Raw genomic sequence first — 16359 nt, 5'->3', positions numbered from 1 at the left:
TACAATAGTACGTTAAATTAGGAAGAGCAAGGTCCCTAAACACTCTCAAATAGATCACAGTGCAAAGAAACCAAGCCCTCTTTGGTCACAAAGACCCGCACAGAAGCCAATGTCTTGCTTGTGGTGGTGGGGCACTGTAAAGCCTGCAAAAAGTATTTTGTGTCAAAGACAGGCCGTTACCTGTGTTTAAACTTCTCAAGAAGACTCCCTTTCCAACCATCAAGCAGCCTAGCAAACTGGCCTCTTGCAATTCATTGTATGGAATGCTAGACTGCACATGTGCCCACTTGAAGAGTGCTTGGAAGAGCAATGATGTCAAACCACTGGAGACTGACAAAAGAGAATTAATCTGAGCACTAGGTCTGTTTATTTCCTGTCATGGTGGTTCAACAAGTTGAAGGAGCTTCAGGCAGTCTCAGACCAGAAACATTTAAATCTCATCATTATGAAAAGCATCAGTGGAAAGATGGTTGCTCTTGTGTGCAACCTTTTTGACTCAAGGGAAGAGATCAGCTTCAGAGCAAAAGTATCACTTGGCATGGTTAGACATGAGGGTAGTAAACCTCAAATCCTTCCTTCCACAATCTCTGAAGCAACATACATGCAGTACCTCAGCAGGATGAGAGGAACCTAATGACAATCGGTGTTTCACTGGTCTCTAGGAAGTGACCACTATGTTGCCAGGGTATCTCCAAGGTCTAAAGAATTGAAAAAAGAATTAGCTTAGCAGGCACCTCATGGAGGAACACAAATAGGTATTTGTCAGATATCTTAGATGCCTGGGGAACTCCATACTTGAGCTTGTTTGCCACCATGAATTGAAAAAGTTCTGACTTTGCCTCATTAATTTATGCATTTTCTCTTACCCCTCTACTTCTTAGACAAACTGAGACAATACAGAATTATAATGATCCTCTTTGGTCTAAACAGGCCCTAGCAAAAGCACCTGTCTGGACTTGTCACAAATGTATGTCGGAACAACGCCTGCCGGAACAACGAGTGCCTGAACAACGAGGTCGGAACAACGACCTCGTTGTTACCACTAATGCCTTTACCACGAATCCCTTAACAACGATTTTTCGTTGTAAAGGCATTCCTGGTAAAAGCATTAGTGATAGGCATCCATTGTTCCTGCATGCGTCCCCCCGACCCCTGGCCCTAAACCTTAAACCTCGACCCCCAAACCAGAAAATACCCCAACACCCCCCCCGGCCCTAAACCTTAAACCCTGACCCCCCACCCCACCCCCAAACCAGAAAATACAGCAACCCCCGGCCCTAAACCTAAAACCCCGACCCCCCCCCCACCCTGCCCCCCCAAACCAGAAAATACCCGAACCCCCCACCCCCCCCCAAACCAGAAAATACCCGACCCCGGCCCTAAACCCCGACCCCCCACCCCACCCCACTTAGCAGAAAATACCCCAACCCCCCCACCCTGGCCCTAAACCTTAAACCCTGGCCACCCACTCCCAAACCAGAAAATACCCCGACCCCCCGGCCCTAAACCTAAAACCCCGACCCCCCACCCCTGCCCCCCCAAACCAGAAAATACCCCGACACCCCCGGCCCTAAAGCTAAAACCCCGACCCCCCCACCCCTGCCCCCCAAACCAGAAAATACCCTGACCCCCCCCACCCCCGACCCTAAACCTAAAAACCCCGACCCCCAGCCCTAAACCCGACCCCCCACCCCACTTACCAGAAAATACCCCGACCCCCCACCCCGCCCCAAAACCTAAAACACCCCAACCCACCACCCCTGCCCCCAAACCAGAAAATACCCCGACCACCCACCCCAAAACCTAAAACACCCCGACCCCCCACCCCGCCCCAAAACCTAAAACACCCCGACCCACCACCCCGCCCCGAACCAGAAAATACCCCGGCCACCCACCCTAAAACACCCCGACCCCCCACCTCGCCCCCCAAACCAGAAAATACCCCGACCCCCACCCCTGGCCCTAAACCTTAAACCCCGACCCCCCCACCCCGCCCCACTTACCAGAAAATACCCCGCCCCAAAACCTAAAACACCCAGACACACCACCCCGCCCCACTTACCAGACAATACCCGCCCCAAAAACTAAAACACTCCGACCCCCTGCCGCCCAAACCAGAAAATACCCTGGCCCTAAACCTTAAACCCTGACCCGCCACCCCCGCCCCACTTACCATAAAATACCCCAACCCCGCCCCTAAACCTTAAACCCTGACCCCCCCCACCCCGCCCCACTTACCAGAAAAAACACCGACCCCCCGCCCCAAAGTCTAAAACCCCGACCCCTCACCCCCACCCCACTTACCAGAAAATACCCCGACCCCCCCACCCCAAAATCTAAAACCCAGGCCCCCCACCCCGCCCCACTTACCAGAACATACCCGACCCCGCCCCAAAATCTAAAACCCCCACCCGGTCCCACTTACCTGAGTCATCGCCTTGTCGCGTCGTCCTCCTCAGCCGACTCCCTTGTTTGCACCTTAACCACGCATGTGCGTTGTTCAGCACATGCGTGGTTAATGCACAAAACAACGAAGTCGTGGTTAAGGAAAGCGTTGTTCCGCTTTCGTTAACCAGGACTTTGTTGTTTAGGAGTCTGCGTTGAGGCCGTTTCCCCTTGTCACATGTCTGCTACCACATAGGAGGCTGGTCCCTATTACCAGAATGATATGAAAGGTCCTGCATCAATGTCTAGTATTGCAGGGCTTAACCACCGAGCTTCTGAGTACCTGCAGCACAGTCACTTGACACTACCAGACTATCCTGCGAGAGAACAAATGCCCTCCCACTGTCATCACATAGTTTCAGTTGGAAGAGATGCTTCATCTAATTCTTTGAGGCATGTCATCTTAGGAACTACTTAAGCTGTCCTCATTTGGACAAATTAGGCCTTCATTTGTATTCTCTAGAACTGCATTTAGCCTTTGTTACTGCATAAGGGACAATGTCATGTTGGGTACTTATTTCCAGTGTCCCTCTGATTAAAGATTATGGGGCGGGTTAAGAACAATACCTGCTCTCTATCCCCAGAAAGAAGTTGATCTCCCCTGTAACAGTTAAATATTGTCCTTTTTAAAATGAATATTTGAACCCATTCACACATCATTTGTCCTACAAGGGAGCTATGCTGGTGGCCATCATCTCATCAAAAAGGATGCACGAATTCAGGCTCAATGAGGAACCTTGTACAACTTCTTCATAGCAACAAATAAATCCTAAAAAAAACTCACCTGTCTGTTCTTCCTTACGTTAAATCAGATGTTCATATAAAATGGACGATTTCCCTCCCAGCCATCTTCTCACACCCTATCTTCTCAGCAGGGAGGGCTAGTCATAAACTAGATGTAAATGGAGTACTGAGGGATTTGAAAATAAATGACACGGCCCAAGCAACCATTTGACAATTATGGGCCTGGCAGCATTGGAAGAAACTATAAATCGGACAATTGCTGGGTGCAAAATGTCATGTATTGTAACCAAGCCCACTCCAATTAAGCAGTTCTGCATAGTTATGGATTTTTTGAACTTGCCACAAAATCCACAATCTGTTGCATAATTTGCAGATTTCAATTAAACGTTTTTTTTTTTTTTTTTTAGCTCAAAAGGATGAAAAGTAAAAAAAAAAAAAAAAAGCAATGCATGCAGCTCTGAGCATTGACATACCCTTTGCAAAGGTTAACTGGACATCTTTCAGTTAATATTTAAAGGCTTGATTTAGAATTTGGCAGACAGCATAACACTTCCTAGGAATTAGAAGGGGCTGTCAGAAGAAGAACTATTTAGAGTGGACAATGTTTGCTTTTTTTCCCTGTCCGTTACTGCGAGAAAAAACTTGGCGGTAAGCGACAGAAAAAAATTATAACACTGATTTTTGGGGTATTATATTTTTTGCTTTTCAAAAACAAACTCTTGCTTTAAGAGTTTGTTTTTGAAAAACACTTTTGAAAAGGTTGACAGCTGACTGACACTGTACCATTCGTACTGTACCATCTTTTAATCTTCTCTTACATTGACCTGAACCGCCATGATGGTGGCTCTTGTCAGTGTAGAGAGGTGTCCATAGGGTAAGTTTTAACAAACTTGACAGGTAACACCGAACTTGGTAACCCCCTCAGACTCCAAACAGATCATCAGTGTTAGGACCATCATAGTCCTATGCATTTAGTGATTTAATCGCAGGAACAATGGCTTAGTTTTGTTTTTTTCTGTAGACCTGCAGAATAAATTCACTAGGTTCTATCAACTTTATTTATTTATCGGAGGTGTACTGGTTGTTCAACTTAGTTTCGTTTTTCTACTTGTTGCAAACAGTTCTAACCTATCCTAAAGGGGGAACTTACAGCAGTGTTTATATTGAGGTAATAAATAGTTGCCTTTCCCAGACTATTCTCTTTCCCATTCATTATCGGGGACTTTCAGGCAGACAATTTTAAATGGTTTGCCAGACTCAAGCAATATTTGGAAATAAAAAGATACATAGGTGCTGTGGGCCAGCTCTCTTCATCCGGTGGACTCTTTAGCTGTCATTAACGTTTTTCTTCCAATTACCACAACATACAGCATGTGCCAGTGGTTCTCTTGTACGGCAAACAATAGTATGTTTCCTAGTCATGTGTACATCTGCCTAAAATTAAATGAACTGTAGCGCCAGATCTTGTAGGCTGATACTTCACTTTGCCAATACTTTTTTCTATAGTGTTTTTGCCATCCTTGTGTGTTTAAACTATATATTCCGGTTGTAGGAATTCAGAGCCATTACTATATTTGCTCTGTGCAATAACAAACATATTTCACTATGATATGCATTACAACTAAAACGTGTTTCCACACCGCGTTGTAAGAAGCACAAGGCTATTTTATGAATTATATGAAATGGTTGTTTTTAATGTACATTATTATTGCAAGCATACTGCATCCACTGTTAGGCATTAAAATTGCTTATACATTAAATAATTAATTAAAGGTTCACACCAGCTTGCCCAACCCAGGCCTAGTAGCTTTGCTGAAGATTGTTTGAAAGTGGTGGTACCAGCACACTATGAGCTGAGTTGATGTGGATCTTTACACAGCATTTGTGCAAGAAGTCCCATATAAGACCATTTTGCAAGTAGCTGCATAAAATTGGCTGGGGTTCCCCATTAACTTTTCCTTTTCATTACTGTTCTTCAGAGACCCTTTTTAGTTAATCAGCAAAGGTCTTGAGGGTCACCAGGATACTTCTTTTAGGAATAACTCAGATGGTGTAAATCGTTTGGCCATTTTACTATTATTGGACAAGTAACTTGACCTCATCTCCAGTGCAAGATTTTATTTAAAACTGTTCTTATATTTCCAATTGCTTATATTTTCGGGAGTTATTTCTAACTGTGTTCTTAATGATAGCTTGCATCACATCTGGAAGACTACTTACAACTCCAAATAATATCAATAGGTGGGATTCGGAATTCTAGTTAAATGACTACATTCTCATTTCTGTGTGGAAAGAAAATGTTAAAAAAAAAATATATATATATAAGATGTTGACAACCCAAAATGCATGTTTCTGCGAGTTTCGACTCATGTAAATGTTTACTCCTTAAATGTCCTAAACTCTTATTTTTTTCTTTTCCAAGCCTATCGTTCTGAAAATGTCCATTAAAAAGCCGAGAGGGGAGTGTAACTGAGGTTACAACAAAGAATGGAGAGTCTTGCAAACTTCATCAGAGGTAGAACAATGCCCAAAAAACTGCCACCAGAAGGAAAACAGTGGCTGAAGCACCAAATGCCAGTTGCAAAGTACAGGGTTTATCTGATACGTCAGTAACATTATCGTGAGCTTTTTGTTGTGAATATCTGTATAGGCGTCCGTCTCTGTCGTCTTCAAATTCCTCGGATATTCGTCTGCTGCTTTTTAATAGTGGCGTACAGTTAGTTGTCAAGTAGGTTTCTTCCTGAAAAAAATATATGTATATTTACTTTACAGTTCAACTTTACAATTAAATAAATGCAATCACGCGTCTTTTCCCGGGAAAAAGTCAAAGTTTTATTTTGCTCCAAGAAACTGCCAATTTTTTAGATGTATTTGTGATGTCACCAGGAAACGTAGTGTGGTATGTACTGGATACATTTCGTGACACAGCATCTTTAAAAACTTGGATCTGTTTTTTATGTAGCTTTGTTCTATACATAAATAGAGGTGATCACAATGATTATTACCTGTTGTTGTGTGGTAATGCGAGGAACCACAGAGTTTAACCGTTGAGGAACAGACTTTATTCTTCAGTGATTGTAAATAGGTAACGGGTAACAAATGTGGGGATGGATATAGTCACAGGGTTGGGTGAAATCTTCACATTAAATTGTTATGATGCCAATTGAATATATATATAAAAATATATGTATAGATATATGAAAATAATAAAATTGGTTTAAAAAAGCTTTGCTTTATGAATGAGACTTACATTGCACAGGTTTGCAAACTGAATTCGTTTTTAATCTTTTTATTTTTTGCTACATTATGTTCTATATCCATATGTAATAGTGTATCGTGTGAGCGAGATTCATCATAGACCTATAAGGCCAGTCAGTATTAAACAATAACACAGTTCTGACATTTGGCAATGTATATATTTTTGAGCACTACTACGTGGGTATCACGCTGGTTTGCTGGCACCAACCTCACTGACACCACCTCACTTCTCACCCCCTGGTATCTGCAGCGTGTGTTGTCCTTATTTCACCCACTTGCAGGGTTCCACGACCAAACATCCTTCTCCTTCATGTCGCTTACTGGTGCTAACGCAGAGCACTGTTCCTCACTGTCGAAAAAACCATATGCTCCGAGGCTGCGTATCTACTACCGTCATAGAACTTACACTGTGGCGGGCTTGCACAGCATAGGTGACCTGTACAGCGACGGATCTATCCTATTTATGGAAGAACTAACAGCTAGCACTGAACTCCCACCCAGCCAGTTCCTACTGCTTGCCTCCTTTATTGATGTACTGACTCCATCATGGGGCAAGATACAAGAACCTCCGCAACATCTAGTTATGCAATATTTACACATACTGGGTGCAGGTGGATATCAGGCCCAGTGGATTGCTGGCACTCTGCATATACACATGCCACTGCCTCTTGCTGCACTGTGTGGTCACTGGGACATGGACCCACCTGTACGGACAGTGACTGACAGGCTATGTTGTCATACCCCACAACACTCATTTTAAATTGATCCAGCTCTACATTTTGCATCGAGCTTACTTGACTCACATTAAAATCAACCACTATTTTCATCGCACAGACGTTTCTTTCCCCCATTGTCTAACACTGGATGTGGGTATAGTTCACATGCTCTGGTCTTGTGCTTCTTTAGTCACATGCTGTCACAACACACTTAGCATATTGCACAGGAACTGTCCGATACCTGGGAGGTCTGCATCCTGGAACTTTACTGGTGCCCCAAAAAGCACAAAACGGTAATGCAATTCGCTGACCTGGCCCTCCTTCTGGCAAAACACTTGATTACAAGGAAATGGAAAGCGAAGAACGCTCTTGTGGCTGCAACAGGGTACTTTTTATGTTGACATGCGCATAGGCCAAGAGTACATTGCTGCGCAGGAAAGAGGTGAAGGGTCTCCATAAATGCCCCATCTCGGAGAGGTGGGATGCCTTACTGAGTAAGTCCACAAGGGGATCCAGGCCACTCCACCGACCCTTAAACATACATACATACAGGCCATATCTTTCTCCTTCCCCTCTCCACCCTATTTTGTTGCTCCTCTATTCAACCCCAACCCCTTGCTGGCTCTGCGAAGTATGTGTTCTTCTACAGCATCACCACAAATGTGTGCTTCCACTGTTTCAGATTTTTGTTTCCTTATTTACCTTCCTTATGCTGTCACCCATTCTGTTGTTGTTCAGAACTGTTTTTTTCCTATTGACACTCTTTGTTGTTCAGTTGAGTTTTTATTCAGTGCAAATGACCTCAAGAGAGACACATTCCTTGTCACCTCAATTGTCGACACCATTGATATGTCCTCCTGTTACTCATGCATAACATGCATAGTCGGCCCACATACATGAACTGCATTTCTTCATAATGTCGTACTGGTTTTGTTTTCAATTCTCTTGAGCAGATGTTTTATAAACAGATTGTGCTAAGCTATATCAATCACGTTGTACCAGTCATGCACTTTAAAAAATGAAAAGTAAAAAAAAAAACAAGTAAAAAAAAAAAGACACAAGTAGGGTCTGGGCAAATGGTTTCTTGTGAAATATAATCCACAAACCTATGAACGGAGACATCCACCTCTTCCATCTTTTCTGTGCAGAAAGCTCCATAGAGGTAAGTATATGATTTTGGAGTAAATGTGGGAGGGCCAAGAAAGAGTGTTGGAGAATACTACTAAACATGCTACTAAATGGGAAAGGTTTAGCGAAAATTAAGGACAGTTATGGGAGGGAAATGCTCATATAAAAACACTCATCCACAAAAGAGTAAGGCCACTTCAGTTCACATAATACATTACTCAAGCCCAACTCATGGCCAACCACTGGTACTACAACAATCTCACAGAAAATAATGGAGCAGGGAAATAAAGTAACACCTCATATGAACTAATGTTAAGTACATTCATTTAGTTTGCTATTTAAAATTATACGTACATATTTAATTGATAAAAAAAGCACTTAAAAAAAATAATAAGATTAAAATAAATCAAGCTATAGAAAAAAAATTGTAAAAGTTTTGAAATCAATTGAATAACTTAACAGCGTTTACAAAATATTAAATAGAAATATAGTATTTTAAAAATTATTTAAAAATTAGTATTTATAAATAAATATTGCTAAAATCTTTAATACACAGAGTCTCTGTGCTGTTGTATTTTATTATTTGCCGGTTAATAAGAGATTAAAATAATGTACATATTTATTGCACAGTAAAATATTTGTTTTTAAAAAAATCTTTACATTTCTCTACACTTTCCCATAGGAACAGCCCCACCCCAGTGGGAGAGAGCTCTACCAACAAGTGAAAAGTTACTAGTAATAAAGTGAGAATTGTTATCAACAGGTTTGCTGCTGCTTCATCACCCCAGTGTCTGGGAAAAATTATTTGTCTGCATCAATTTTTATGTTTTCACTTGACCACCGTAACTGTGAAGACTGAGACTGCTGGGTGCCTCTAATGCCCTGGGTGACTGACAAATCATGGTCTCTATTCAACCATTAACAAAGCTAAGGTTTATCTAGCCAGCATCATACGCTCTCACAATATCAGAATCCTCTCCTATGCCAACAGTACACAAATCATTCTCTCCCTCACAAACAAGATGCAGAGTACCCAGATCCATTTCAATGCGTGTACAGCTGAAATCCCCCACTGGGTGACGACCACCTGTTTAAAGCTGAACACCAACAAGACCGAAATCACGATCTTTGGGAAGAGAACATCACTGTGAGCTAGGATCAATCACAGAGCTAGGATCAATCACAGAGCTAGGATCAAACACCATCCCCAACCAATCATGGCAAGAACCTTGGGATCATCATAAACAGAAAAATAGACATGAACACCCAAGTCAATGCCGTCACCGTCTCATGCTTCCATGTCCTGAAGATACTGAAGATTTTCAAATGGCTCGCAATCAACACTCGGAAAATCATCATGCAAGCTTTGGTCACAAGCAAGCTGAACTTTGGGAACACCTTCTGTGCGAAGATCAACAAAACATCACAAGACTGCTGCAGACCATTCAGAACTTGGCAGCCAGAATCACCCTCAATGGCCTATGCTGCAGTCACATCGCATCACACCTGTAGCTCACCAATCACAAACAAGCACAATTCAAACTCCTCACCCGCACGTTCAAGGCACTACCTAACACTGGCTCTACAAAACTGAACCACATCTGCTTTCATAAACCTTCTCTTCACCTCCACTCCTGCTTGCACAACTCCCACAGATACAGAAAACTACATAGTTCCTAAACCGTGGAAAGACCTACTGGTACACAGAAGAGCCTCCTCCTCACATCTTGAATTCCTCAAGCAGCTGGAGACCTAACTTTTTGAGTAGACCAACTAGGCCTTAAATGTGCCTAGAGTCACATGATCAACGGATGGATACTCTCCTGGGTGATAGTGCGCTCTACAAATCTGCATAACATAAGCTTATCTGGGTGTTGCATACAAAGTCTTACAGCTGTGGGTTTGAGGAGAAGGATCAGGCATTTCAGGGACAAACAAACTACTGTGGGCGTTGCATGGGCAGAGTTCACCTCTTTCTTTCCTTCCATCCATGGTGTTGTAGTTACATATCTACCTCTTGTTTTATCTAAGACATGGCTGCTGAAGAGACTCTGCTGTAGGCGTAACAGAACCAAGCCTCAGAGTTACTTGTCCCGCCATAACTTTGCATTAATTCCTGCATCTGCTCTCTCTTCCCTCGACCTTCATGTATTTATTGCAGATTACCAACTATTTTCAACTGTACAGCATATAGATAGTGAGAAGTAGATTCTAAATGTGGCAAACTGCACAGGTTTTTCAACTCCTTGTCAAGTACTGGTCTCCTTTAGTTATCCATTATAGAGTTTATTAGGATATTGATCGATATGCTAGCTTAATTAAACACCTTTAACCTTACTTTGTCACAAAAACAGATGAATAAGGTAAACATGTATTTTTATGTTTTTAATACGGTTTGTCCAAAGTATACTCTTCTACGAAGAAGAGACAACACAATGAAATGTTACAACTCCTCCTCTTCCCTATTTTATCTGAACTGGAAGAACCTCCAATAAAATGGAATGTATGGCTACAATATTTGAATAACTATCTGGGAGCAAGTGATGGTCTGATCTTTCGACCAGAGAGGAAGCCATTCATGTTGGTGCATCATTTGGGGTTTTAAAGGTAAGACACTTTTGAAAAGCCACCCCAGCCCTTACATCAAGCATGAGGTTCAAGTGTTGAGATCCTCCATGAATTTCAGGATGCTAAAAAAAAGACTTGGTATCCAATGCGACAGGCAGCCTAGCCTTGTAGTCTAAACAGAATTTCCTTTTTAGACAACAGTAACCTAATGAATCAACTGATACCTTTAATGCTGCCATCTGTATTGTCGCTGCTCCTGCTAAAAATGTCTGATATCCACTCAAAACAACTTTTGATAAAAGGTTACAGGAAAAAATCTTGTGGTCAAAGAATCCATTACTGGCTGAAGCTATTGATATGGTCAAAAGTGTAAAACTTAATAAATTATCATGGAGGAAATTAAGAACTTCAATAGAACTTCTTCATCTGGAGGTAGTATAAAACTGCCACAGCTCCAAAGTTTTATGACAAAGTCCACTAAGAACAAGGAAGTAACCTGCTACAAATGTGAGAGTATTTCGCATTGGGTACATTTTTAGAAATAGCGGATTGTACAATTTGTGGAAGGAGGGGTCATTTTGCTTGTATTTAAAGGTACTAAAACGAATATGGTGCATGTAATCACAAATGACAAACATGACCCGTTACCTGATTACCGGGTGATGATGCAGATACTGCAGAATTGGATAATGATGAAATCTTATACTGTGATCCTTATATCGGGGTCATTGTAGATGGGTTAGACTAAAGCTTACTTTTGGATTCTGGTTCGAAGATTACTATTAGGTCTGATACAACATTTTATCGTACATGGCCAGTAGAAATCAATTTGTTTCCAAGTGATGTGCATCCCAGTGCTTATGGACAGTGAGCTTTAAATATGCTAGTCGTTTCTTGTTAAAAATGATATTCCAGGATAGAAGATAATGTGTATATTGCAGAAAAAAGGACTCCTATATTATTGTGGTTGCACAAATGAAAATTTACACTGACTGAAACCAGGTGTATGCCAACATCCTGCTGAATAAGGAGGATGCAGAACCCTTAGTCTTCGAGGACACAGAAGTGGATAATAAATCTAAGTGTCAAACTTTGAACCCTACTATATTTGTTAAAGATTCTTAAAGTGTTTTCTGATAACCTATGAAAAATCAAAGAGGTTAATCACATGATTGGAGGGGATAAATGGTATCTCCATGAAACATCATTTAAGGAAAATGTTCCTATCATTGTTAGGTGAGATCTATTAGAGGCTTTTGGGGCCATGGTTTCAGGAATAATGGAACCTACTGATTTCTAACTGCGGGTGTCGCTTTTAGTTATAAGAAGGAAGAAAAATGGTACTCTGCAGATGTGCATTGACCTCCAATTAGTCAACCAAGCCAAACGAGTTGATCATTTTCCAATTCTACTTATAGGTATTGAATGTGAAGGTTGTTTCTGACCTTTTAATGCACTCCCACAGATTGAATGGATTTAAGAGTGTCCACATCTTAGAGTTTATTACTTTGCATATTTTCCATCAGTACTGCTAAATGCCAAAAAGTACTTTCACATGCAAATTCCTTACAAACATTCACTGAAAATCACATTTCATACATAACTGGATGCCAATGGTAAGAGTCTGGGTGTTAATTTAACTCAAATAGATGGATGGAAGAAATGTATTACTGGGGTTCCTTCTTGTGTTCCGAGAGCGTCAGAGAAGTAATACTCCATTATCGAGAGAGAATTGTTGGCATGTATTTGGTTGGCCCTCAAATTTCAATCAGTTATTTGTTCCAAGGGTTTTTCTTATGAACAGATCACAATTAGTTAATATTCTGAATGAGACAGCAAAGAATACAAGTACTGCAAGAATTGCTAGGTTAAGTGCAAAATTGTTACAGTATTGTTTTGATGTGGAGTATATTATCCCTCCTACAAAAGTAAGAGCAGATTTTTTTATCCTGGTTATCTACTGTGTGTGAGACAAATACTGTTGGGCCTGAGCGCGCTCGAAAAGCATTTATTTGTGAAATCCTGACACTTGTTGACTTGATATTCAACAGCTGGATGTTTTGGAGCACAGTGCACCCGAGAAGGCACATCATTGGCTTTTAAGGTCACTGGGATGCTCGCCACTTGTCGAGTAATAATGTTTATAGTTAATACTTGCTATCTATTGCAGAAAGGAAATTCTTTCGTGCAATTATTATAAAAACAATGTACTGTGAATACTTTTGTTATCTCTAAGTTTGCAATTGCTATGCTTAACTTACACTGTGATGTAACAGTGATAAAAATGATCGTTTGTGTTTTTGACATTAACTCTGTTCCCAGACTGATGCAAACCTTGTACTGTGATCTTTTGATATTAACCCTATGTTCCAAGAATGATGCAAAAATTGCACTGTGATCTTTTGATATTAACCCTATGTTCCCAGAGTGATGCAAACTTGCACCGTGATCTTTCGATATTAACGCTAAGTTTTCAGTGCGATCAAAAACACCGTATTGTTTTCCTTGGAATTCTAAGTACAGTATGGTAATTAACCCACGAATATTTGCAAACTCTACTTACCTGAGAATTGCTGTCATTATTTATTATCTATTTAAATGTCTATGAAGTCGAGTGAGTCAGCATCTTGGGAAATCTCAACAAGGTGACTCAAGCAAGGTATCCACTGGACTTCGAGAATATTTAGATAGGCGTTCATTGAGGTGACTTGGGGCCAATCTCAGGGTCACAGTAGGAGTAGTTATAAATACTATAGAAGGGTCAAGGCTTATTTAGTTACAGGTAATCTAGGTTGTTCTTAGGGAGAGGGAGAGCCATCTAAAATAGGAACAGGGACCTTAACAAGTACACCTAGCTTGCACATAGTAGTTAGAGACTAGTATATGCATGGGTTATAATCTAATAACGAGTTGTTTGACTGATGTGTAGTTTATCATAGGAGATTCCGTCTCTTCGAGAAACATCACTATTAGATTGGATCCGGAACTGCGGCTCCAGTGTCTCGCTCTCTTTTTTCATCCATCCCTTTTCCCCAGGGACGTGCCAGTGCCGATCACATGCATTTAAGTGGGAGGCGTGCTGAGTCTAGGAGGAATTGGGAATAAGCAGCTTGGTCAACATTGTGTCTCCGTGGGACAATCAGGTTAGTGTTTGACAAGTACTGAGCATTCAGATGGCCAGAATGTTTTGTAACTGCCGTGAATTTGAAAACTCGGCCAGGGGTGAACATTAGCTTTTACATTCTCTGATTGGAGCTTTGAATGATTATGTGTCATTGAAGATTGTGTTGAAGGGTGGCCAAAGAGGAAACGTTTCATTCTGTCATAAGATAATTTTGGAAAGTTTCAGAAGACCTGCCTACAAGTGCTGGGGTCTTATCTAGAGAAGACAAATGTAGCAGCTCACACTTCCTTCAGAAATTACATCATTCATGTTGTCCATGGAGGGCATTTAGGCTCTTCTGTTATTAAAAGTAGGTTAAAGGAATTGTTTTGGTAGCCCTCCATGGACAGAGATATTGAAATTAAAATTGAGCCATGTGCTTAGTGTTTCTCTAGCAACAGAGGACAAGAACCCTCCACTGTTGCCACTGGAAGTCCTAGACAAAGTGTGGAGCAATTTGGCTATTGATTTCTTGGAACCTTTCCATGCATTAACTAAACAGTAGAACTATGCATTAGTTTTAGTTGACTGAATTTCCAAATCAGTGGAAATTAGATTGATTTCTTGTTGAGCCCAATACAGATGTGGTAATTGATTTTCTTTCCGGTGTCCGATAATGGGGACAGTAAGGGGCATATTTACACTCTGTTTGCGCCAGAATTGCGTCGTTTTTTTTTTTACGCAAATCCGACGCAAAGCTAACTCCATATTTATACTTTGGCGTTAGACCCGTCTAGCGCCAAAGATCTTGGAGTTTGCGTAATTTTTTAGCGTGGACACCTACCTTGCGTTAATAATATGCAAGGTAGGCGTTCCCGTCTAAAAAATTACTCCAAGGCATGTGCGCCTTATTTAAACTCCCGTGCAAAAATGACGCACGGGAGTGGGCGGGTCAAAAAAAGGACGTCCAGCTGCTTTTGCGTAATTGTTTAACGCCTGGTCAGGGCAGGCGTTAAGGGACCTGTGGGCTCGGACACCCCCTGCCACCCTTGCCCACCCCAGGAGGACGCCCAAGGATGGAGGGACCCATCCCAGGGAACTTAAGGTAAGTTCAGGTAAGTATATATTTTTTTATTTTTTTGTGGCATAGGGGGGCCTGATTTGTGCCCCCCTACATGCCACTATGCCCAATGACCATGCCCAGGGGACATAAGTCCCCTGGGCATGGCCATTGGGCAAGGGGACATGACTCCTGTCTGTGCTAAGAAGGGAGTCATTTCAATGGGGGTTGGGAGTCAAAAAAAAGGGCGCAAATCGGGTTGAGGCCAATATTTTGCCTCAGACCTGACTTGCCCCATTTTTTGACGCCCAAGCTCTATTTTCCCCTACGGCGGCGCTGCCTGGTGTGGGTCATTTTTTTTGACGCACACCAGTCAGCTGCGCCGGCTAACGCCATTCCATAAATAAGGCGCCCGCATGGCGCTTTGGAATGGCGTTAGCCGGCGTTAAAAATTTTGACGCACAACTGCGTTGGCGCAGTTGTGCGTCAAAAAGTATAAATATGGCCCTAAGTCTCCGACAAAATGGTTCATTTTGGTGGTGGTGTTCTGTCGTCCTTAGTCCAATGGTTTTGTTCAAATAGTCAACTGTGTAATCTCAGTGCGTATGCAATGGATTGTCTCATGTAGGAAGCAGCTACTTCAGTAGATTAAATTTATACTATGGTCCTAAGAAACATGGTGTACACGCTCAAAGCGTAGTAACTCTTTCCGCCTCTTTTGGGAGAAGTCTGGCAATTAAGCCTTATGCCAGTGTGGATAAGAGGATGTCAAACAAGAGGGAAAAAAAACAAGAGAACTGTAAATGAGGATGTGTATAAAAGAGAATTAAGCATACTCAACTGGTCAGTAAAATATGCTATGATTACATGATACATATATATATGATATATGTGTTCCAAGACTGTAAAGATGTTCTAGGTGAGTGACACTGTATGACTAAAAAGTAGTAAGCAAGGTATGAAAGGTCTTTTTAAGTTGGGTCCAAGACATCTAATTGAAGAAATGAGTGACAGAGGTTAGTTAGTGGAAAGTGATGGCACACTTGCAGGGTAGTGTTAGCTCCTAAAGCCTATGATTCCCAGGCCAGGTTGTTTTTTGTAAGGGACAACATTTAGGCCAATTTCTAGTGGGAAAGAATGTCAGATCAAACAGTCAACCAACTTGGATGAAAAACTATGTCAGATGAATCCCACTTTTACCATATTATTTATGCTCTGCATATCCGTTTCTGGTATGACATTGCTCTTCATCAAATCTGGCGTAATTGTAATTCGTATTCATCGAAAATATGTTGTAATATTTTCATGTTTCCGATTCATTATTTCTTTCTGTTGTC

General features: G+C 41.6%; 2 protein-coding genes across 5 annotated transcripts in view; one reads left to right on the top strand and one right to left on the bottom strand.

Annotated features, from left to right (window-relative positions):
- The window catches only part of FANCL (FA complementation group L), a 304454-nt gene extending 298709 nt beyond the window's left edge, over window positions 1-5745 (top strand). Inside the window, exon 14 of one of the 2 annotated variants that reach the window (XM_069234372.1) lies at window positions 5612-5745. In XM_069234372.1, coding sequence (XP_069090473.1) covers window positions 5612-5662 — 51 coding nt within the window. In that variant the 3' untranslated portion in view covers window positions 5663-5745. The remainder of the gene's footprint in view (window positions 1-5611) is intronic. The other variant, XM_069234373.1, reaches the window with a different exon arrangement.
- Window positions 5699-16359, bottom strand: part of VRK2 (VRK serine/threonine kinase 2) — a 414359-nt gene continuing 403698 nt past the window's right edge. For 2 of the 3 annotated variants that reach the window (XM_069234368.1, XM_069234369.1), the window contains exon 14: window positions 5699-5929. In XM_069234368.1, the coding sequence (XP_069090469.1) occupies window positions 5699-5929 (231 nt within the window). The remainder of the gene's footprint in view (window positions 5930-16359) is intronic. The other variant, XM_069234370.1, reaches the window with a different exon arrangement.

Source organism: Pleurodeles waltl, chromosome 5, assembly GCF_031143425.1.
Source record: "Pleurodeles waltl isolate 20211129_DDA chromosome 5, aPleWal1.hap1.20221129, whole genome shotgun sequence".
Classification (NCBI taxonomy): Eukaryota; Metazoa; Chordata; class Amphibia; order Caudata; family Salamandridae; genus Pleurodeles; species Pleurodeles waltl.
Note: the sequence above shows the minus strand (reverse complement) of the source record. Positions and strands in the feature narration are given on the sequence as shown.